The sequence below is a fragment of the Syngnathus scovelli genome, chromosome 16 (genome assembly GCF_024217435.2).
Source record: "Syngnathus scovelli strain Florida chromosome 16, RoL_Ssco_1.2, whole genome shotgun sequence".
Classification (NCBI taxonomy): domain Eukaryota; kingdom Metazoa; phylum Chordata; class Actinopteri; order Syngnathiformes; family Syngnathidae; genus Syngnathus; species Syngnathus scovelli.
This window is the reverse complement of record NC_090862.1, coordinates 5,850,314-5,868,910: the sequence shown is the minus strand read 5'-3', so window position 1 is coordinate 5,868,910 and position 18,597 is coordinate 5,850,314. Positions and strand designations below refer to the sequence as shown.

Sequence of the window (18,597 nt, the reverse complement as noted above, 5' to 3'; positions counted from 1 at the left end):
ACTTTATCAAATAGGATAACTAATGCAAGAAAGAAAATAACTCCCATGTAATGTTGTACCTTCATACAAACGTGGCAAATAAAATAGAATGGTAAGAATTAAGCAGTTTGTACCTCATGATTTAGTGCAGGGATTGTCAACTAGTGATCCGCGTCCCTTTAGTGGTCCGTGCTGGTATTGCAGGTGGTCTGAGAAATTGAAAATGGAAAATATTTGTAACATTTTTAAATATAAAAGTGATGTATTATTTAGACTTGATTATTTGCGTCTCTCTAGTGGTCCGTTCTGGTATTGCAGGTGGTCTGAGAAATTGAAAATGGAAAATACTTGTAACATTTTTAAATATAAAAGTGATGTATTATTTAGACTTGATTTATTTTCCAGCTAATTTTGTGAATCCAAATTATGTCAAATGTATGAACCCTTTGGAATTTCTTAAATTTCTAAAAAATTTAATGGTCATTAAATGTACCTATCATTTAAATCACAAGGATGTGCAGAGTCCCTAAATAATTACCACTCGTGAAATTATGATTTCAACATTTTATTGAAAATAAACATTTGGTGGGCATGGAAGAAGTGCTTGCATTTAACACGTAATTTATCTTTTTTTGGCAGCAATAAGCAGATGTGCACAACAATCAAGATACATTTTTGGACCATTCCTCTTTATACACTGAAGATCGCAGACACAACCAGCCAAAATGAGTTTCCTCATAGGGGGTCTGGGCTTTAACTCGAAGTGGCCATCTATTTTCCATGTCAACATATTTTCTTTTGGGAAAAAATCAATGATCTCTGTCACGTGCAGTAAAAATACAGTAAGAAAACTGCTCCAGTGATCATTAAAAGGATTTGTTTGGAATGCAGAGTGTTTGACTACACATCAAAATATATGATTGACACACTCAACAGTTTGAGTTGATGGGAAGTATCAAACGAGCCATGGATGCTGGTGGACCTGCACCAGGGTGGCGCGCTGCCCTGGATCACATTGCAAGCACATTTGCAAAAAATCTCTGCAATCTGATTGGAGAGAAAGATGTCAAAAACTTGTGAGTTTCAGGTCACGTTTTGTCTCTGACTTTTTTTTTTTCATGTAATACCTTGAGAAAGAACTCGATTAAGTTGGAGCATCTGGGAGATGAAGAGGAGTGTGTCAAACTGTTTGCTTCCAGCTAATAACTCAAAGAGCATGGCCCCAAGGTGCCACACTGTGGTTGGGCCCGCCCTGTAGGACCCCCTCAGGACAAATTCCGGAGGAGCATAGGAGAGGGTCCCTAAAATAAAACAGCACGAATTGCACCACTGGTTGCTAAAAATTGACGAGTGAGCTGACTCACCGGTGTAGTCGTAATAAGGCTCCTCGGTTACGAAGCAGCTGCAGCCAAAGTCGATGATCCGCACTCGGGGGACGCCGTAAGTGGCCTCCAGGAGGATGTTTCCCGGTTTGAGATCCCGATGGAAGACGTTGACGGCGTGCATTTTGATGGCGGCGTCCACCAGCTGCCTCATGATGTTCTGACAAAGTCATTTGTGATTGGTGCAAATTACTCACACAGATATCAAGATGATAGAGGATCCTATCCAAACCTTGGCTTCATTCTCCTTGAGGTGTCCTAGCCGACACCTGGTAATGTACGTGAAGAGGTCAACGGATCGCGCCGGCTTCTCCATGACTAGCACCAGCTCTTCGTCGAAGTCGAACTTGTCCAGCAGAGACACGACGGCCGATTGCCCGTCGGCGTTTTTGATGCACGACGCCTGCAGCATGAGTAGCGCCTCCAGGGGGACGTCGTGTTTCCTCCCTTTTATGTTCTATCGGAGAAAAGACAATAGTAGAAGAAGCAAAGTAGAAACCTAGTTCGGAAATATCCACAAAAAATAAAAAGGCCTCGATTGAGGTTCTTCTCACCAGGGGGAGGATCTTAACTTCATGTTTGGGGATGTGTTTGATGGCCACCTAGAAGACACAGTCTTTAGTGCTTACGACAAAAACAGGAGTATATAGCTAGCTATGTTAGCTTAGCTATGACATTAGCATTTTGTTAAACTAGCTAACAGCAGCATTATTTTATGAAAATGTAGTGAAATGTTGGTACAGACTACTCACAGGAAACAAATCAGTTTTCCGGTAACCAAAGTAGACAGATCCGAAGCCTCCTTCGCCAATCTTATCGAGTTGCTGATACTTGTGAGCTAACGAGGCTGCGCAGAGAAACAACAAGCATGATCAAGCAGAAGCTGGCCTCCCATGTAACTTGCGGACTAACAGTCTGTTGGGGCTTACCTTGACAGGCGGTAGGCAAAAGTCGTTTCTCGGCATGTTGCACCATGGACATCTGGGTAGCTTTGAGCCACTGACTCCTTGTTAGGGTCTCTGGTTTTGTACTGGCTTTTTGCTTGGGTCCTTGAGACTTTAGGACATCGGTAACTGTGATCCGCTGCTTATTTTGAAGGGTTCTCAGTTTTGTGTCGGCCCTCCGTTTGGTTGCGGTGACAGTAGTCACGGTCTCCGTTATACCTTCTTGTCTCCATCTAAGGAGATCTGGGTTGGCTTTACTTCCTCGATTACACATTCGTGTTTCCAGTCGGGCCTTATCTTCTGCATTCCTAGTCTTCATCTTGGCGTTACTTTTTATTTTCCTTATCAGGATGTCTGGTTTGGTTTTACATCTGTGCTTCCTCATGAGGGTCTGTGGTTTGGATTTACCTCGGTGCTTCCTCATATGAGTCTGTGGTCTGGGTCCAACCTTAAGTTTGGGCCCGTTTGCTGGACCAATCTTTACAGACACCTTGGTGGTTTCAAACCTCTGCTTCTTCACAAGGGTCTCAGATTTTACGCCAGCTTTCCGCTTGGTCCCCTTAGTGGGTCTGACCATCGAAACCCTGGCGGTCGTAATCCTTCGATTTCTTAGAAGGCTTTCTGGTTTGGGTGTAGTCTTTTTGGCCACTTTAGCCCTGACAGGAACTTTTGTAACTCTGACCCTCTGACACTCTTTGAGTGTCTGCAGTTTGGTGCCAGTCTTCGGTTTGGTCCTCTTAGCCAGTGAAGCCTTAACAGATACCTTGGTGGCTTTGACACCAGTTATTATTCTCATATGCTTGGTCCTTTTGGCTGGCACACTTTCATCAGAGGGTACCTCGCTAAAGCCTCCAGCATCTGGGAGGTGGTCATGATGTCTCTTTGTAGGTAGTCCTCTGTTCCCAAAGACCATACCTTCAGAGTCTCTCACCACCACATAATCTTCCAAACATGAGCAACATTCTCTGGTGCCTGCAACTGGTAGAAGAAACTCAACATCAACTTACTTGTGCAGTTTTGGTAAATTTAAATTAAATTTACATTTTAAAAAGGAGGATTTGTTGTCTACAATATTGCCAATCGTCATTAAAATGTTAAAGATGGTGTCATCATGTCCATCACATACATTTATAATACTGCACATAAAACAAATTTTTAAACTTGAGATACATCATGAAGGTTGTGACCTTTCTCCATATGGGAAAAATTTGTCATTTTTCTCAAGTGCATGACGGTTATTTGGAAAAAGTACAGTGACTGAATATCAAATCAATTACAATAAATTGCTACTTATTTTAACTTGGTTAATTCCGCAAATTTATATTACACCCACCAGGCTGGAGGTCGACATCCATCTTGTTTCTAAAAGCTTCGCACTGCCAGTGGATGAAAAATATAAAATGAAATAAATATATTTTTCAATAGTTTACTCCAACTTGCATTTAATCACTAACATAAGATTACAATTAAATGAGAACATGATTTACGTCAGTAATGTGGTCATAAATCTCAAGGTTACGTTCCTTTTAGTCACCGACACGTCAAAGCGAACTGCTCTCAGTGGCGGTGACGTCAGCAAGGAGCTCACACGCTTATGGCTGCGTTTAAAAACCACCAAAAGATATTAATTGGAGTGTCACACTACCTGTAAGGCCTCACTCGAGTCGTTTTATATCAATTTACATTTTTTAGAGAACGCTTACTACGCAAATTGTAACACTTAACAAACATGCAAGTGATTTAAGTATCCTGCATGTTTCCACTTGTACACTAGATGGCGCCAGAGACACCGAAAACCGGCAGAAAGGCCACCGACCTTGTAATAATTAATATGCACTGTAACATTACATCATAACATGTTTTATTTGCATTTTTGCAGTCATCTGGTCAATGAAGTATCAATTCACATATCGCAGAGGCATATAGTCAGTGTGAATACAATAAAATCCATGTAAAACTCCTTAAGTTTATAGTGCAAAATTAAGAAAATGCATCACAATTTAACCAGTTGTTGCATGGTCATGTCGATGGCAACAATGCAAATCCACACAGTCGTTAAGATTAAATCAAACCACTTGAATTCTATAAGAAAATCTGCATGTTTAGCCTTTTTGTAAATACATGAAGTTAAAAAGGACAAAGTATTGTAAAACAGAAATGTTCTGCTTGTATTTTTGTTATTTTGTTACAGGGCCGTAATTTAAACAAGGGTGTGTAAACTATATCCACTTCATATGATGTAAACAAAACAAAGGCAATGATGCCATTAAAAGGATTCTAGCTAAACACATATTACGCATCTCAATGCGCGTAATATTTGTGACTGAGGGAAAACCTGCCGCCTTTTTCTTTAAATGCGACGTGCAAAAACTCAAAACTAGACAAGTATTTTAAAGTTGCTTTCAACGTTCACACAAAACTACATGACAATCATTTGGCACATCAACTAAAATTATGTTTTCCCCAAGTTCATACAAAAAGTGTACTAGCGCGCTACTTCACTGGCATTGTTAATTGCGGGACTAACGCACCAGGAGTAGCGCGACTGAGGTAACCGACTTCGTAAACATAGTTTGCATGAGGTCAGCAATGATGAAACGGAGCTCACAGTGCTACGTCAGTGGTACGGTTCATTTACGTGGAGCTAGCACCTCAGGCAGCGGCATTAATGCAAATGGTGGAAGGGGGCGGAGCTTTTTGAAAAATATAGTTAAGGTGCTTTCTGAAATGAAGTCTACAAGGGCAGCACTGAAAAGAAATTACAAGGAAAACGCCGCAGTTCTTTGGAGAGAAAATGTGATAATATTACGAGAATTAATGCCATTTGGATGTGTGAATAAATTGACAATGAAATTTCACTTAATTTCATAAAATGTAATGTGCTTTTACACTCATGCACACTGGCTGAAAAAAAACAAAAAAAACATTGTGACTCTCCTCGTAATATTTTGACATCAAATTAATAATGCATTTTCTCGTATATTTTGTTTTGCTTAGCAAAATTACACCATTTGTCCTACGACATTCCGACTTCATCCTGTCTTACTGTTGTCAGGGCAACCTGAATCCTCCATTCCTTTGTTGCCGATTTTCACTTTGCCAACTTTTAAGTGTTAGTCTGTGCTAGTAGAAGACGTAAGAGATAAAAAGCTCCAAACTGAGGCAGTGCCTTTTCACAATTAAAAAAATAATTTAAAAAATGTCCTTGAATGAGGATAAATACTAAAATCACTTCTCTTGTCTTACGACATTTTTGAAGTTTTGTTTGTCTTCACCAAGCAAACTGAAGTCAACGCAAAGCAGCCCTGAGTCATGTACAGACCAGGTACGTTTGAAAAGTAAACAGCACCCTGAAGAACGGTTTGAAGGGGGAACAGTCTTCCATGTGACCATCACGGCGGGAGGACCTGCCTGAGTGTGTCGCGTGTGTTTTGCCCCAGCTTGTCAGGGAACTTGACGCAGAAGTCCAGGATCATGTCGCCCCGCTTCTCAGGCCACTTGGACAGCGGCAGTCCCTCACCAATGATGCGCTTCTTGGTGCCTGGCTTCACCACGTCTCGCGACGTCACTGTGATGGTGCGGCCGTCCAGCGTCGGCGCGCTGACTGTGCACCCACACAGTGCCTGAAAAAAATAAAAGCAGACACTCCAAGTTGTATTATTGACAATATTGTGGGGAAAAAAAAAACTAAGTGGTGCATGTGTACCTAAGTGTGGTAAAGTTACTTACATCTCGGAGTGATATTTTGGCAGGGTAAATAATGTCGGAGCCCTCCCTCCTGAACACGGGGTGAGGCTTGTCTTTAACGACAAACACCACGTCGGCGGGAATGTTAGTGGGGGTCTCGTCACCCTCGCGGGGGAAAGTGATCTTGGTTCCCTCTTTCCAGCCGCGCTTGATGTCCACCGACAGAATCTTGTCCTCGCTGCGCATGGTTCGCCCGTCAGGGTTCAGTCTCTTGCGGCAGATCTTCATCTTCTTGGTGCAGCCGGCGAAGACCTCCTCCAGGCTCACCTTTAGCTCGTGCACCACCGGTGGATCCTTCTGCTTCTCACGGGCGACGCGAGGGCCGCCCAAGTGGGACTTGAAGGGACGCTGGAAGCCACCCATCCCACCCATCCCGAAGGCGGCAAAGGGGTCGGCGGTGTCCACCATGTCGTCGCAACCATTATGCGAGAAGTAGTGGTCAAAAGGGTTGCGGCCGCCAAAAAACTCGGCGAACATGGCATGAGGGTCCCCATGGAAGGTGTAGTTGTAGGTGGAGCCACTGTGGCCTCCACCGCCACCTCCGGCTGAGCCCTTCAACCCTAAAACAGAAGAGGAGTCATTGAAATCAGTGTTTCCCAACCTTTATTGATCCATTTGCTAATATTTAAAGCGCCCCCCCTCTTAAATTCAGATGTTCTAGCAGGCTTTTCCTGACATGAATGCAATCACACCATACAGCAAAAACGGGTTTTCTTTTAATTTGAGAACAAATTTTCAATTACAACAAAGCTGATGATGCATACGAGGGTTTTAAATAAAAATGGCGGACTTCGCAATTGTTCATTCATTAAAATGAGGTGAGAGCGCATGTAAATTGGCGACGTAGTGATGACGTCACTATCTGTCACGTTAGCAATACTCACTGAAAGTGGGAGTGAACTGTGCAAAAATTCACCAAGAAATAACTTTTTTTTTGCATCGTTGCATCTAGTTTAGCAACAAACGTCGGTGGGGTTCTGTCGCTTTCTAGAAAGTTCTCAAGCCGCAACGGTGACACATTTATGGCCACTTTAGGAGCAATTATTGAAGAATTGGATATAGAAACTGGTCATTTACCTTCTTCGCCATATCGGTCATAAATATCTTTCTTCTTGGCGTCGCTGAGGACGTCGTAGGCTTCTGCTATCTCCTTAAATTTGTCCTCAGCTCCGGCAGACTTGTTCTTGTCGGGGTGATAGCGGAGGGCCTGCTTTCTGTACGCCTTCTTGATTTCATCTTCTGACGCACCCTTGGCTATTCCCAGCACCTTGTAGTAGTCTTTACCCATCGCAACCAGCGGTCACTTCTTCACCTAGTTTTTGAGAAAAAAAAATCCCAGGTGGAGCCACCGCCTGCATGTGGCTTAACCACCACTCACTTCTCGCTCGCTTTCTAGCTAGCGACAGGTAAAGGGTTAGCCTGGCCCGGCTCACTTCGGTACGGAGACGAATTTGCGCTTCGCGGCAAAGACGAAGAATCAAGTGTCACCCAGATGGAACGAGGAGACGTCAGACCCGCGTGTGTCCCGGGTCATCGATGTCTCGACTGCCTGGGCTGCCAAAGCAGCCAGCCAACCGCGAGGAAGAAACTTCTGGAAGAAGCTGGCGCTCCTGACGTGTGTGCGTGCGTGTGTGCGCAGTGAGATTATTCACTCCTTGTTACTTCCGGTTTTGCGCGAAAACCAGGAAGTAGTCTAAAGTCCTCTTCTAGGGGCGATGTCTGATAGTGTTGTGCATAGTGATGTGCATTACAGTTCTTTTAAGTGAATTGAATCTTTAGAATCAGTTCTCTCAAAAGAAAACGTCAAATTGTTCATGCAACGTTCACTGACTGATCCGTTGATGCACGGAAAGGCAGTTCACTCATTGACTCGTTGGCGAACGGGAAAGTCAGGACTCGTTCCCTCACTGATCCGTTCTCGCGGTGAACTGCATATGACGGTGTACATGTGTGCGTGTGTGATTTAACAAAAAGTCCTCTTCTACGATAAATATAAATAATAATTTGACAGGGTCGTGTTTGTGCGCGTGTGTATGTGCGCGTATGGAAAAAAAAAATTGACAATGCACAAAAACTTTGTGAGATTATGAGAAGACCTTAGTTTACATCATTCTTAAGCCTAACCCACCTTAGACATAATGTTAGAAAATTCTTCCAAAATATAATGAAACAAGGTACTTTATGAAGATTAATTTTGCAATTCAAGAATATAATACAGTATGTGAAAATGCTGCCCTCACAACTGAGAATTGACAAATGAAATTGGCAGGAATCAGCAGGAATCAGATAATAATACTATATAAATAGAAATACTTCTAACATCTGCCAAATATTTTGGAGTATAGCCTAATGTGAAATCACCACGGTAGATCTGCATAATTAATGGGATATTTGAGGTCAGGAATAGGAAAGAATAGGTAAACAGGTGGTCTTGAGGTCAGAGGTGGGAGTAAGAAGTGTGTGTATGGCATGTGGTGGGGCTTCATCGCACCAAATCCAACTTGAAAGCAGGCCTGCTCGAGCCAGAATCACAACAGACAGAAGCAGTTTCTTCTAAAGTAGTAGACAGTTGACCTGGGTCCAAAGGACCACACGTCGGTATTTGTCACTGGCTCGACTGTGCACTGTATTCGTCGTCCCAAGGTTACGGCCGAGCTGCTGTGTGAAGAGCAAATCAGGCGGCTTATATTTAGCCTCGCAAATGGCGTTCTGTGGATTATGTCTTGTGGCTCTCCGGTTTCGTCTTCAACGCCTCTGCCTAGCATGACGGGGCTGCGGTCCGAGCTATTCAGGTGAGGCTCAGTGTCATGTTCTTCCCCACCGGTTCGTCTTCCAGGCATTTTTTTACTGCACGCTCGGCACACCAACCCGAGGGATAGCTCTGGTCCGCCACCGTCTTCCTCCCGGCGTTGAAAAGCTTTTCCCTCAGCACTCGCACCAGACCAGCAGATCAGCAGCGCCGGAGGTTGTTTCACCAGCAGACTCTTGGCAATTATGGATGTCCTGGCCTTAGAGGCAAAAAATCCAAACGGTTCCGAGCCCGAGAAGAAGACTTCATCCAGACCCAGACCTAAACCAGCTAAAAAGCCCAAAAGGATTGTTTACTTTGAGGTAGAGATTGTGGATGTGAAGACTAAAGAGAAACTGCTGTTGCTGGACAAGGTAAGAGTGTTAGCCGGTATTATTTTCGGATGATAAAGTATTTTTAAATCATTGCATCGAGAGCGCAGATGTTTAGTCCTTGACCTTACACAAGTAAGACAGCTGAAGAATGTGAAGCATGTTGGAGGTTTTATAGTTAACTTTGGCACCTCCTAGGATGACTTTGATGTTCTGTCGTTTTGGACAAACTATGACATCATTGCAGTTGTCAAGATCAGTGCTGTTATTAAAACCGAAATTGTGTTTGCCTTGTGATTTCAGGTGGAGCCAACTGCCACTATTTTGGATATTAAGGCTTTGTTTCACAAATCATGTACGTAGGTTTAAAAGAAGGAAAAAAAAATACCTTTTAATGTTTCACTACAGGTGTGTCCATTTTGACAGATCCAAAGTGGTACCCTGCGAGACAATCTCTACGCTTAGATCCAAGTAGGTGCAACAGGTCAGGTTACAATATCCGGGAGGTCATCTAGAGCCAGATTTTTTTTTTTTCTCTTCCTCAGAAACAAAGTGTCTCAGGGATGAGGAAGTCCTGCAAACACTTCCTGTGGGAACCACAGCCAGCTTCTACTTCAGTGACCTTGGTCCACAACTCACATGGGGGACTGTGAGTTCCCAACCCACACACAGATTTCGTTTTGAGGGTGTCTATAATTGCACGATGATAGTGGCGGGTGTTAAGATATGGATTAAGTTGGGTAAGTCCCTTCCGAAGGGCCAGGTAGCAAATAAACGGTCGACATACTGAGTGTGACACCCAAAAGGCCATTTGCGGTCGTTTGTTTTGCTCTCACCTCCCGCAGTGTCTATTTATCTCGGGACATCTAATCTCATGGCCCCATTTTTCTCTAAGGTGTTTATCCCCCCACCCTCATCCAGGGTTCTTGGCTCCCTCACAGTGTTGCCCACCATGTTGCTTCTGAATCTTTACATGAGCACTATTTTACAGATCAGAAAGAAGTCAAGATCATCACTTTGAGAGCAAGTCACTGAGATCCTCTGCTTACCTTTTTAGGTGTTCCTTGCAGAGTGTGTGGGTCCACTGGTCATCTATTTAATGTTCTACTTCCGCCTCCCGTTCATCTATGCTCCAAAATATGACTTCACCACCAGCAAGAACTGGGTCGTACAGTCAGTGTCAGTTTCTTTTTTTTCCCCCATCATTATATTTTAAATGATTTTTTTTTTTTTTTTGCGCAGTTCTGCTTGCATCTGTCACTCTTTACATTACATCAAGAGGATTCTGGAGACGCTTTTTGTTCACCGCATCTCACACGGGACCATGCCTCTACGGAACATCTTTAAAGTGAGTCCGCTATGTGCGTGTCAGCAAAATATGACTCAGCAAGTATTGAATGATAATCATTGCAGAATTGCGGATTTTACTGGTGTACCGCAGCCTGGATGGCGTACTATATCAACCACCCGCTTTACACGCCACCACGTAAGTGTCATCTTCACGTATGTTCCACTCGTTTGTTCATTCAGCAGTTCATACTTTTTTTTTTTTTTTAGTTTACGGGCAACAGCAGGTGAATGTTGGACTTTACGTTTTCCTGGTAGGTTTAAAATTAAAATCAGTGTTCTGAATATATATAAGTACTCATGTTTTTTTTTCTTTTGCACAGTTTTGCCAAGTTGGAAATTTCTCCATCCACATAGCACTTCGTAACCTTAAACAGCCAGGTATTTAAATTGTTTGACAGTATATTTGCATGAGTTGAAAATCTGTTTCATGTCATCTTAGGTTCAAAATCCAAGAAGATTCCTTACCCGACGAAGAATCCCTTCACGTGGGTTTTCTGGCTGGTGTCTTGTCCAAACTACACATATGAGGTCAATCAGCAATCATTTTTCTTGGTGCAGCTTTTTTTGTGTGTTCATTAATGTGTGTATGTGTTTAGGTGGGCTCGTGGTTGGGCTTCAGTGTGATGACGCAGTGCCTGCCCGTGGCTCTCTTCACTCTGGCCGCCTTTGTGCAGATGAGCGTGTGGGCCCGAGGCAAACACCGCGCCTACTTAAGGGAATTCAAGGACTACCCCAGCCTGCGTTCTCCTATACTACCATTCATCCTCTAGAGCGCCAGGTGTACTTTTTTCCTATTAGGGGCCATTTTTGTTTATGTCCTCCCAGGGTGGTTCAAAATGTATTTGAAAATGAATGCAACAAAGCCCAATTAGAAATTACAGGTGTCCTTTTTCTTTTCAGCAATGTTGTAATTGTTTTGACATTTGCATGGCAATCTGTAAATCTCTAAAGGTCACGGGATGTACCGTCAACATTTTGCTGCTTAAAGTCTTAAAGTTTGCGGTATGCTAGCTAATGCTGTTGAAGAGCCTCCTGAAGGTGGTTTGTTTGTATTGATTAATTTACCTACTGAATACAGTAGCAACATGGCTTCATGATTGTGTTCATGCTACAAGCTAGACGCTTTCTCCATCTGTACCGAACATTGCCAACGAAAAATTAAACCGATAGGTCAAACAGGCGTGAACTTTATTTGTGACTCTTGTCGGAAGCATGGACTGATTGATTTAAAAAAAAAAAAAATGCTACATGCTATGGAATGTTACACGCTTCAAATGGATGACTTGTATCACAACACGAACAAAGCGGCAGACGATTAACACTGAAAATATTGCATGTGGTCCACCGCGTTGGCCTTTTAAATCTTCAATATTGCCTGTTTTGTTTTTTTATGATCAACCACGCGTGTCGCCGCTAACAAAACGCAATGAGGTACATAACGAGAGAAATGAACACGGAAGGTCACGTGTTAGCAGCTACGCCAGGAACTGGATGTGTGTACACGTAACACGCGAGGGTTTTGTTTTAACTGCGAGACTTTGGTGGGAGTCAGAGGCGAAACGCGTCACAGTCAGAAAGTCCACAGGAAGTGCACGTGTGGCTTTTCTTAAAGGGCCACTGCTCCTTTTGCATGGGGGAGAACGAGGATCATGAGAGGTAGGATGATTGTTTTGTCACAGGTCCTTTCCTTCCTCCACGCGTCAATATATGCATCGTGTGGCAGGATCCTAGTGGAAGAGTTCACTCGCTCTTCCCCCGACATAGTCCGTGCCTACCATCAGAGGTCGTCGCACTCCAGGAAGTGGCTCCTTTGCAGCACCTTGATGTGGCGCTCGTAGATTTTCAGCGCGGGCCCCAGTCGGATGGAGAGGCCGGTCAGAACGTCGCTGCGTTGCATGAGCAGCAGCGACTTGCCGTCGATCTCCTGTGGGCGGACAACCAATTTAGCTCCATAATGACCACGTGGACGTACGGGAACGAGCACCCACCTGCGTCCTGAAGGCCAGGGCTTGCTCTGGAAAGCCAGCATCGGCAAAGTAACTGGCCACGTCGGCCACCGTCCACTGCAGCAAGTTTTGACTCAACTTCTCTTTCTTCACCGAGCTGCCAACGCAGAGAGACGACATGAATTTTGTTTCTACACATTATGAGAAGGTTGACGCTCGACTTACAGGTCGTCGCTTTTATCGTTGCCGTTCACGTGGACGCTTTCGGCTTGTGCCAAGGAGGCGAGTATTTCCGCGTTCTTCTTTAGAGTGCCTGTTGAGGGAACGCAGGGCTCAATCATACATTATAGCTACTGCAAAGGATAAAAAACTACGTCTGAATGGTGCCATGCTGTGAATGCACAATTGAATGCGCAGATGTTTAGTTTGTAAAACTAAACACACAGCAAAAATAATTAATTGAAGGCTACATTTTCCATAAGGAAAAAAACCCTTTTTTTATTATGTTTTACTGCCCCCAGGTGGCCAACTCGTCCACACCAGAAGGCGTCGCAATGAATTAATTAATCAAGCTGCACAGTTTCTTTCTTTCTTTGTTTTCTTTTGACAAACTCACAGTCGTTCGACGATGACAGCACCTGCACTCTAACCTGGGACGCATCTCCGCTCCTCTCCTGTGTGACGGGAAAAACAAAAACATGGAGAGAGTCAGGTCGGGTCGAGCAGGAAACGAACAGCAGGAACGGGGCCGTGTTACCAGTTGCACGGCGTAGTCGGGTACCAGTTGGTCCAAGAGGGGGCTGCTGTCCTCCATCTTGTCCTCCTCCTTCAGGTTGTTCTTGGGAGCGCTCGGGCAGATGGCTACGGGGTGGACTGTCACTGGACATACTAACAACAGAGGCACAAATAAGTCTTAAGTGTAGCAAATAATGACAATTCATAACGCCAAAAAGTGTACTCTCAAACTATTTTAAATGACCCGACAACTCCCTACAGAATGTCCCCACTAGCTTAATGCTTAAGCTAATTAGCATCTACGTTACGGCAATTTAACTGCCTCCAGGTGGCGGGGACAACAGAAGGTACCTTTATCTGTGTGCATTCCAAGCTCCTGGCGCTCCACCGGGCAGCTGGCGACACCATTGGTCCCGTTGGCCAAGTTGTTGTATGTGAGGGACTTTGGGCTGGAAGCGGGCAGGGAGCTGGGCCTTGCGGTAGCCATTTGGAAGGAGATGACGCAATCCAGACCGGAGCTTGGGGCCGCACCAGGACTGCGACCCGGGCCGGGAGCGGGACGAGCGTGAGAGGGCGAGCAGGGGGCGGACGCTGCTCGCAATACCGCCGACGTGGCCAAGCACACGGGGCCCGGTGAGGGGAAGGGTCCATCCTGGCTCTCGTCGCCCCCTTCTTCGTCCATATTGCTATCTGTGTCCATGGCCATGGAGGTGTCGGCCTGGAAGAGTTGAGTGTATAAGAGTTCACTTTGCACATTCTGCATATGGCATATGACTTGTCAGGATTGTTTTATTGCGTTTGCATAAAATACATTTGATCTGCAATTAGTGCAGCGTTCATTCTGGGTGGATGTTAGTCTCTCAACAGATAGTTTTCTGTTTGTAAATGGGCTGCTCTTTTATGTAGACCATACTGTACATCGTGTTCTTTCATCTGTACATTGCACGTTTTTTGTACAACTGTGAAAATTATATTAAATGTTACTGAATGCGAGTAGCTCCTCTGCACGTTTGCTCGTGTAAAAGTAGCTCACTGAAGATGAAACTTTAGTTTTTCTTGCTACTTTTTGGTTTCTGTTACTTCCCGTTTGCAAAACACGAACAACATGGTTGAACTGTGCTGTGCAGGTCCTGGAAGAAAAGCTTGCTCGTCCCCAGTGCGTTCAACCCGAAGGGATTGTTGACACGACTGCAGGGAGCTGACGATCCGAACGCGTCTGAAAAATACTCGTGCACATGTCGCAATTTGACCCCAGTGGAGGTAAATCATTAGCTGTGACTCACGAGCCACACAACTTTGGAGAAAGAAGGGAAAATAACGAGTTGATGGGACGTTTCTTGTTCGACGGGGCGGCTCGTGAACGAGCTTCGCTGCTGCGTGTCGTGGAGCGCGCCTCGCCTCGCCGCATTTCACACAACTTTCAGTACCGCCCCTGAAAAAGCACCAACCGAGGATCGTGTGGCACTAAAACCACACGCCGATGTGATCCTCGTCGGTGAATGCATTCATTCTTAATCGCTGAAACGCAAGCGACAACATAGAAAGGGCCGATGGGAGGTGGTTTGTGTTGTTTTTCGCACATTTCCTACGAAGTGCGCATGCAGTTCGAATGTCTCGCCATTGTGCGTGCGTGGTGCGAGCGAAGAGGGCGTTTTGTAGGGGGGGGGGGGGCTCTTTGAAGCGACGCGCATGCAACCCTAATTTGGCGTTTGGACGCGTCCGTTATCGTACACTTCCCGTTCACGCATCGGGTGATCCAAAACATGTGTTTTGCATCACCTTTTTAAATTATTTTTACGGGGACTAACTCGACGTGATCGCGGCTTAACCCACATCGGACGGACGGCCACGTCCATCCAGTCGAGCAAGCAAGCTTGTTGTCGTTTACAATTAGCAACCATGCATGGAAATGCTCCGATGAATCAAGACACAGAACCGCGCTCTTTCAGTGTCCGATAATGCACTCAGAGGGTTGCCGTGTCGCCTCGTCACGCGTCCATCGATAAAAATAAATAAATAAATAAAGTGACGCAGATGGCACTTCCACGGCAGTATAGCCACGGGATAAGTCGCTCAAATGTGACTTATTATAAAGTGGATGGCGCGTTTGGGAGTAAGAGAGGAAGGTTTGTATTCTCGTCACAGCTAAAACGTGTCTTAAAAACACATGACGCTGGAAAAAAAAAGAAGCAACAATGTCCTCGCGTCTAGTGTATTTTTTGCCACTTTTTACATCTGAGTCCCTGGTTATTAACATTATACGAAGACAAACGTGTATTCTGGATTGTGTCAAAATAAAGGCCGTTTTAGTGAGCTTGAACTTCAGTTGTTTAATTGTGAAACTCGACTTCGGGGTTTGACTTGCTTATTGAGGGCGAGCTTGACCGACGCCCGACCATAAGCTCCACGAACGCTAAGTTTTGAGGTGGTTTTGAGCTCAAACAGCTGTTTCTGTCGAAAAGTACACCCTTTAAACAACTCGTGAGTGTGTTTGGCTGGATTTTAAGCATAAACGAGTGGGTAATGCGCGTTACTGTGCTCGCACGCGCACCTTCTCCCTCGCCCCCTCCACCTCCTCCTCCCTCCTTTCTGTCGTCCGCGGTAGCGCTCAACCGCCGCTCCCCGTTTGCGGCATTCCTTTTCTGGGTACACTCGCAAACCACTCCCCACGCAAGAAACATTAGAGACGCTTAGAGATAATATATTTTAAAATAAAAAATAAATAACAAGGGATGCTGTGCTGTGTTTTGTCTCCCCACCTGTGAAGGAATTACTTAATTGTAAAAAAAAAAATAATAATACAACAAGAAAGAAAGAAACGTGACTTACCTCCTCCTCATCGTCGTCGTCCGGGTCCGCGGGGCCGAGCGCGCTATCCCCGTTGCTCAAGTCCGAGTGACTGGCGTCGTTTACGGCCGCCACAGACGTCGCCGTTACCGCCGCCGCTGCAGAAGACGCCGTCACGGCGTCGTCCTTTTTGCGGCACCTCCTCTGAACCTTGGCGGCGTTCCGGTACGAAATGGAGCCCTTGTAGTTGACTTTCAGCACCGTCTGCTCGCGTATGAGCTTCTCCAGCTCGCCGCACGTTTGGTCGGGCTCGCACCCGTGACGCCGCCGGACCATTCGGCAGATTCGCTCCAAGTCTGGTCGGGCTTTTCGCGACCGCAGAGAGTCGATAGTGTCCAGTATCCACTCGCGGTACTTGGCGTCGGACATTTTCCTCCTCTTGTGTTATTAATTTTTTTTGGGGGGGGTGGGGGGTAAGGGGGTGTCTTGCCTCTAGTGCGTTAGTTGCAGCGGCCGAGAAGCGGAAACCTTCGTCCGTACGCTTGCCTGCGTCTGGCTCGTGCGCTTAAGGTGGAACGGCAGAGTTCCAGGCCAAAAGTTTCGCCCTCCCTTTCGCTCGCTCGCACTGCTGGGTGGAGCTTACGGCGACGCGCGACTAAACAAAGTGGGGGCACGTTTAGCTAGTAAGAAAGTGAGCGGGGGGACGGGTCGTAATCTCGTCACGCTACAACGTGTTTTGAATGACACATGACGCTCGCAGACAGTCGACAATGCTTCAGGTACGGCGTTTTAGTTTAACTCGCCGGTTGTGAAGCAAAACGTAACACAAACACGTAATTCCTGGACGACGTTTCAAAATTAATAGCACGACCCTGAAATTGTACTTCCAATGGCTTCAATTGTGAAAAACAAAGCAGTTATTTTCCGGGTAATATCGGGCTAGCTTGCTCCACACAGTCGACGCAGCCTGCGTCTACTGTGCGCTTAAGGTGGAACGGAAAAGTCAAACGCCACAAGTTTGTGTTAAAGCGGCCCACACGGCGACGCGTGACTAAAACGACGCGACGGCACGTTTGGAGGCCTTGGTAATGGTTGTAATCTCGCAAGGCTAATACGTATCTGAAATAAACGTCACGACGAAAACGGTCAACATTAATGCATTTACACGATTTGCAGACTGTCGCCGCTTCACGCTCCCTCGTTGATAAGCTCAAGTGTAAATAATAGCGTATTTCCGGCACGTCGGGTTAAAATAAAAGTCGAGAAGATACGTTCGCGTTGATGTATCTCGTAATGTGAAATCAAACGCAGCCGACTTCCGGGTCTGACACGCCAGCTGCGTCCAAGTCGTTTCGCAGTCTCGCAAGCTTTCATTAAAACGTATTTGACCAAAAACGTGACGCTAGAAGACAAATGATACAACAACGTTTTCTTGGCCTTTATTCTCACAGCGTTTTCCTCAAGACTATGCCCCTCTTTGGCATGCCCAGGTGGAAATAAACGCGCTTCCGGTATAGCGTACCACAATAAAGGCTTATAATATGATTTCGTATCGACGAGACCTAATTCTCATACGTCACACAAGGACCACTTCCGGGTTAACACGCTAACTTAACTGTCGTCCCACTGTCAGATTCGCGCTACGCTGGCTGCCTCGCGCTAAAGGTAGACCGGCCGAGTTGCAGTCAAAAGTTTCGTCCCTCCCGCCCCATTGCGCTCCCGGACTGCGCGTGTATAAAACATGCGTGAAGCGCAGGACGCGTGAAAGGGGGAGTCAAAGTACTAATTTGAACGTTTGATTGTAGGTGGTGTAGCGAGGAGTTCTTGCGGGTCGGTTGCCATCACACTGTAACAAAGGCCATTTAAAGCAAAACACAACACGAGGCTGTGCTGGAAAACCGCATTGGGATGGGGGGGGGGGGGGGGGGTGCACACGGTACAACTTAATGCATTGTCGTGGCCTGAAAACCAATTTGTTGAGGATAGAGTGGGTGTGACTCCGTGTGAGTGGGGTCTGCATGCAAAACTTGTTTTTTAAGGATTTTTTTAGGCCTTTTGCATGCAACAAAATTTGACGTAAAAAAAAAAGGCTCTCATTTAACTATTTACTGTAACTGTGTACTGCATTTCAAAGTTGATGCTATATAAACGAAGTTTGTTTCTCTCCCATTTGTGGGGGGTCTTGATTATTTTATCTAACGAACGGATGGCCAATTGCACATCCAGTACTATCCTGGTCATTTCTATTTGGAGTAACGCAATTAGTAGACTTGGTCAATTGCTGGTTGGCTAGAAAATGTACACAGAACGCGGACAGATTTGTCTTAACAAGTAAAACTTTATTAGAATTATACATTTTGCAAAATATGTTATGTATATATATATATATATATTTATTTTTTAACCATTTAAACTGTGTTCTAAGGGTATCTGTCAAGTTCTCCAGAAGGTAAGATAGTTAAGACTGTAAAGGCATTATAATATACAGTAATGTCCCCCCCCCACCCCCACCCCACCCCAAACATTAGACTACACAATCACTGTACCCGGGTCGTGAGAAGGAAAAAAAAGTTTCACCATTTTTTTTTTTTTTTTTATCTTTGGATT

At 45.2% G+C, this 18,597-nt stretch overlaps 4 protein-coding genes across 4 annotated transcripts; 1 reads left to right on the top strand and 3 right to left on the bottom strand.

Moving 5' to 3' along the window:
• Positions 1-528: 528 nt before the first annotated feature.
• LOC125983839 (uncharacterized) lies at positions 529-4,007 on the bottom strand. Its single transcript, XM_049745490.1, has 8 exons — positions 3,639-4,007; positions 2,291-3,283; positions 2,114-2,208; positions 1,916-1,963; positions 1,594-1,818; positions 1,344-1,521; positions 1,107-1,280; positions 529-1,026 (listed from the first exon to the last, which is right to left on the bottom strand). Exons 1-8 carry the CDS (start codon positions 3,658-3,660, stop codon positions 935-937), a joined length of 1,827 nt encoding a protein of 608 aa, XP_049601447.1. The 5' UTR covers positions 3,661-4,007; the 3' UTR covers positions 529-934.
• A 142-nt stretch (positions 4,008-4,149) lies between these two features.
• dnajb1a (DnaJ heat shock protein family (Hsp40) member B1a) lies at positions 4,150-7,714 on the bottom strand. The gene is made up of 3 exons (XM_049745595.1): positions 7,130-7,714; positions 6,035-6,612; positions 4,150-5,928 (listed from the first exon to the last, which is right to left on the bottom strand). The coding sequence occupies exons 1-3, from the start codon at positions 7,338-7,340 to the stop codon at positions 5,698-5,700; spliced, it is 1,020 nt and encodes a 339-aa protein (XP_049601552.1). The 5' UTR covers positions 7,341-7,714; the 3' UTR covers positions 4,150-5,697.
• Positions 7,715-8,287: 573 nt separating this feature from the next.
• Positions 8,288-11,702, top strand: LOC125983881 (very-long-chain enoyl-CoA reductase-like). Its single transcript, XM_049745586.2, has 11 exons — positions 8,288-9,214; positions 9,476-9,527; positions 9,599-9,643; positions 9,718-9,821; positions 10,230-10,345; positions 10,415-10,520; positions 10,586-10,658; positions 10,730-10,773; positions 10,843-10,900; positions 10,962-11,050; positions 11,119-11,702. The coding sequence occupies exons 1-11, from the start codon at positions 9,047-9,049 to the stop codon at positions 11,290-11,292; spliced, it is 1,029 nt and encodes a 342-aa protein (XP_049601543.1). The 5' UTR covers positions 8,288-9,046; the 3' UTR covers positions 11,293-11,702.
• Positions 11,694-17,459, bottom strand: samd1a (sterile alpha motif domain containing 1a). The gene is made up of 7 exons (XM_049745565.2): positions 16,033-17,459; positions 13,555-13,921; positions 13,226-13,356; positions 13,085-13,142; positions 12,694-12,781; positions 12,511-12,625; positions 11,694-12,446 (listed from the first exon to the last, which is right to left on the bottom strand). Exons 1-7 carry the CDS (start codon positions 16,417-16,419, stop codon positions 12,300-12,302), a joined length of 1,293 nt encoding a protein of 430 aa, XP_049601522.1. The 5' UTR covers positions 16,420-17,459; the 3' UTR covers positions 11,694-12,299.
• Between the last annotated feature and the right edge of the window lie 1,138 nt (positions 17,460-18,597).

Coding starts and splice junctions, on each gene's coding strand:
- LOC125983839 (XM_049745490.1), bottom strand. CDS start 3,660: ATGGATGTCGACCTCCAGCCTG. Junction 3,284..3,638: donor GGATGTCGACCTCCAGCCTG/GTGGGTGTAATA, acceptor TTCTTCTACCAG/TTGCAGGCACCAGAGAATGT. Junction 2,209..2,290: donor TTTGCCTACCGCCTGTCAAG/GTAAGCCCCAAC, acceptor TTCTCTGCGCAG/CCTCGTTAGCTCACAAGTAT.
- dnajb1a (XM_049745595.1), bottom strand. CDS start 7,340: ATGGGTAAAGACTACTACAAGGTGCTGGGAATAGCCAAGGGTGCGTCA. Junction 6,613..7,129: donor TGACCGATATGGCGAAGAAG/GTAAATGACCAG, acceptor CTTCTGTTTTAG/GGTTGAAGGGCTCAGCCGGA. Junction 5,929..6,034: donor CCAAAATATCACTCCGAGAT/GTAAGTAACTTT, acceptor TATTTTTTTCAG/GCACTGTGTGGGTGCACAGT.
- LOC125983881 (XM_049745586.2), top strand. CDS start 9,047: ATGGATGTCCTGGCCTTAGAGGCAAAAAATCCAAACGGTTCCGAGCCC. Junction 9,528..9,598: donor GGCTTTGTTTCACAAATCAT/GTACGTAGGTTT, acceptor CCATTTTGACAG/ATCCAAAGTGGTACCCTGCG. Junction 10,774..10,842: donor TTGGACTTTACGTTTTCCTG/GTAGGTTTAAAA, acceptor TCTTTTGCACAG/TTTTGCCAAGTTGGAAATTT.
- samd1a (XM_049745565.2), bottom strand. CDS start 16,419: ATGTCCGACGCCAAGTACCGCGAGTGGATACTGGACACTATCGACTCT. Junction 13,357..13,554: donor TGGAATGCACACAGATAAAG/GTACCTTCTGTT, acceptor CTCTGTTGTTAG/TATGTCCAGTGACAGTCCAC. Junction 12,447..12,510: donor CCCTGGCCTTCAGGACGCAG/GTGGGTGCTCGT, acceptor GTCCGCCCACAG/GAGATCGACGGCAAGTCGCT.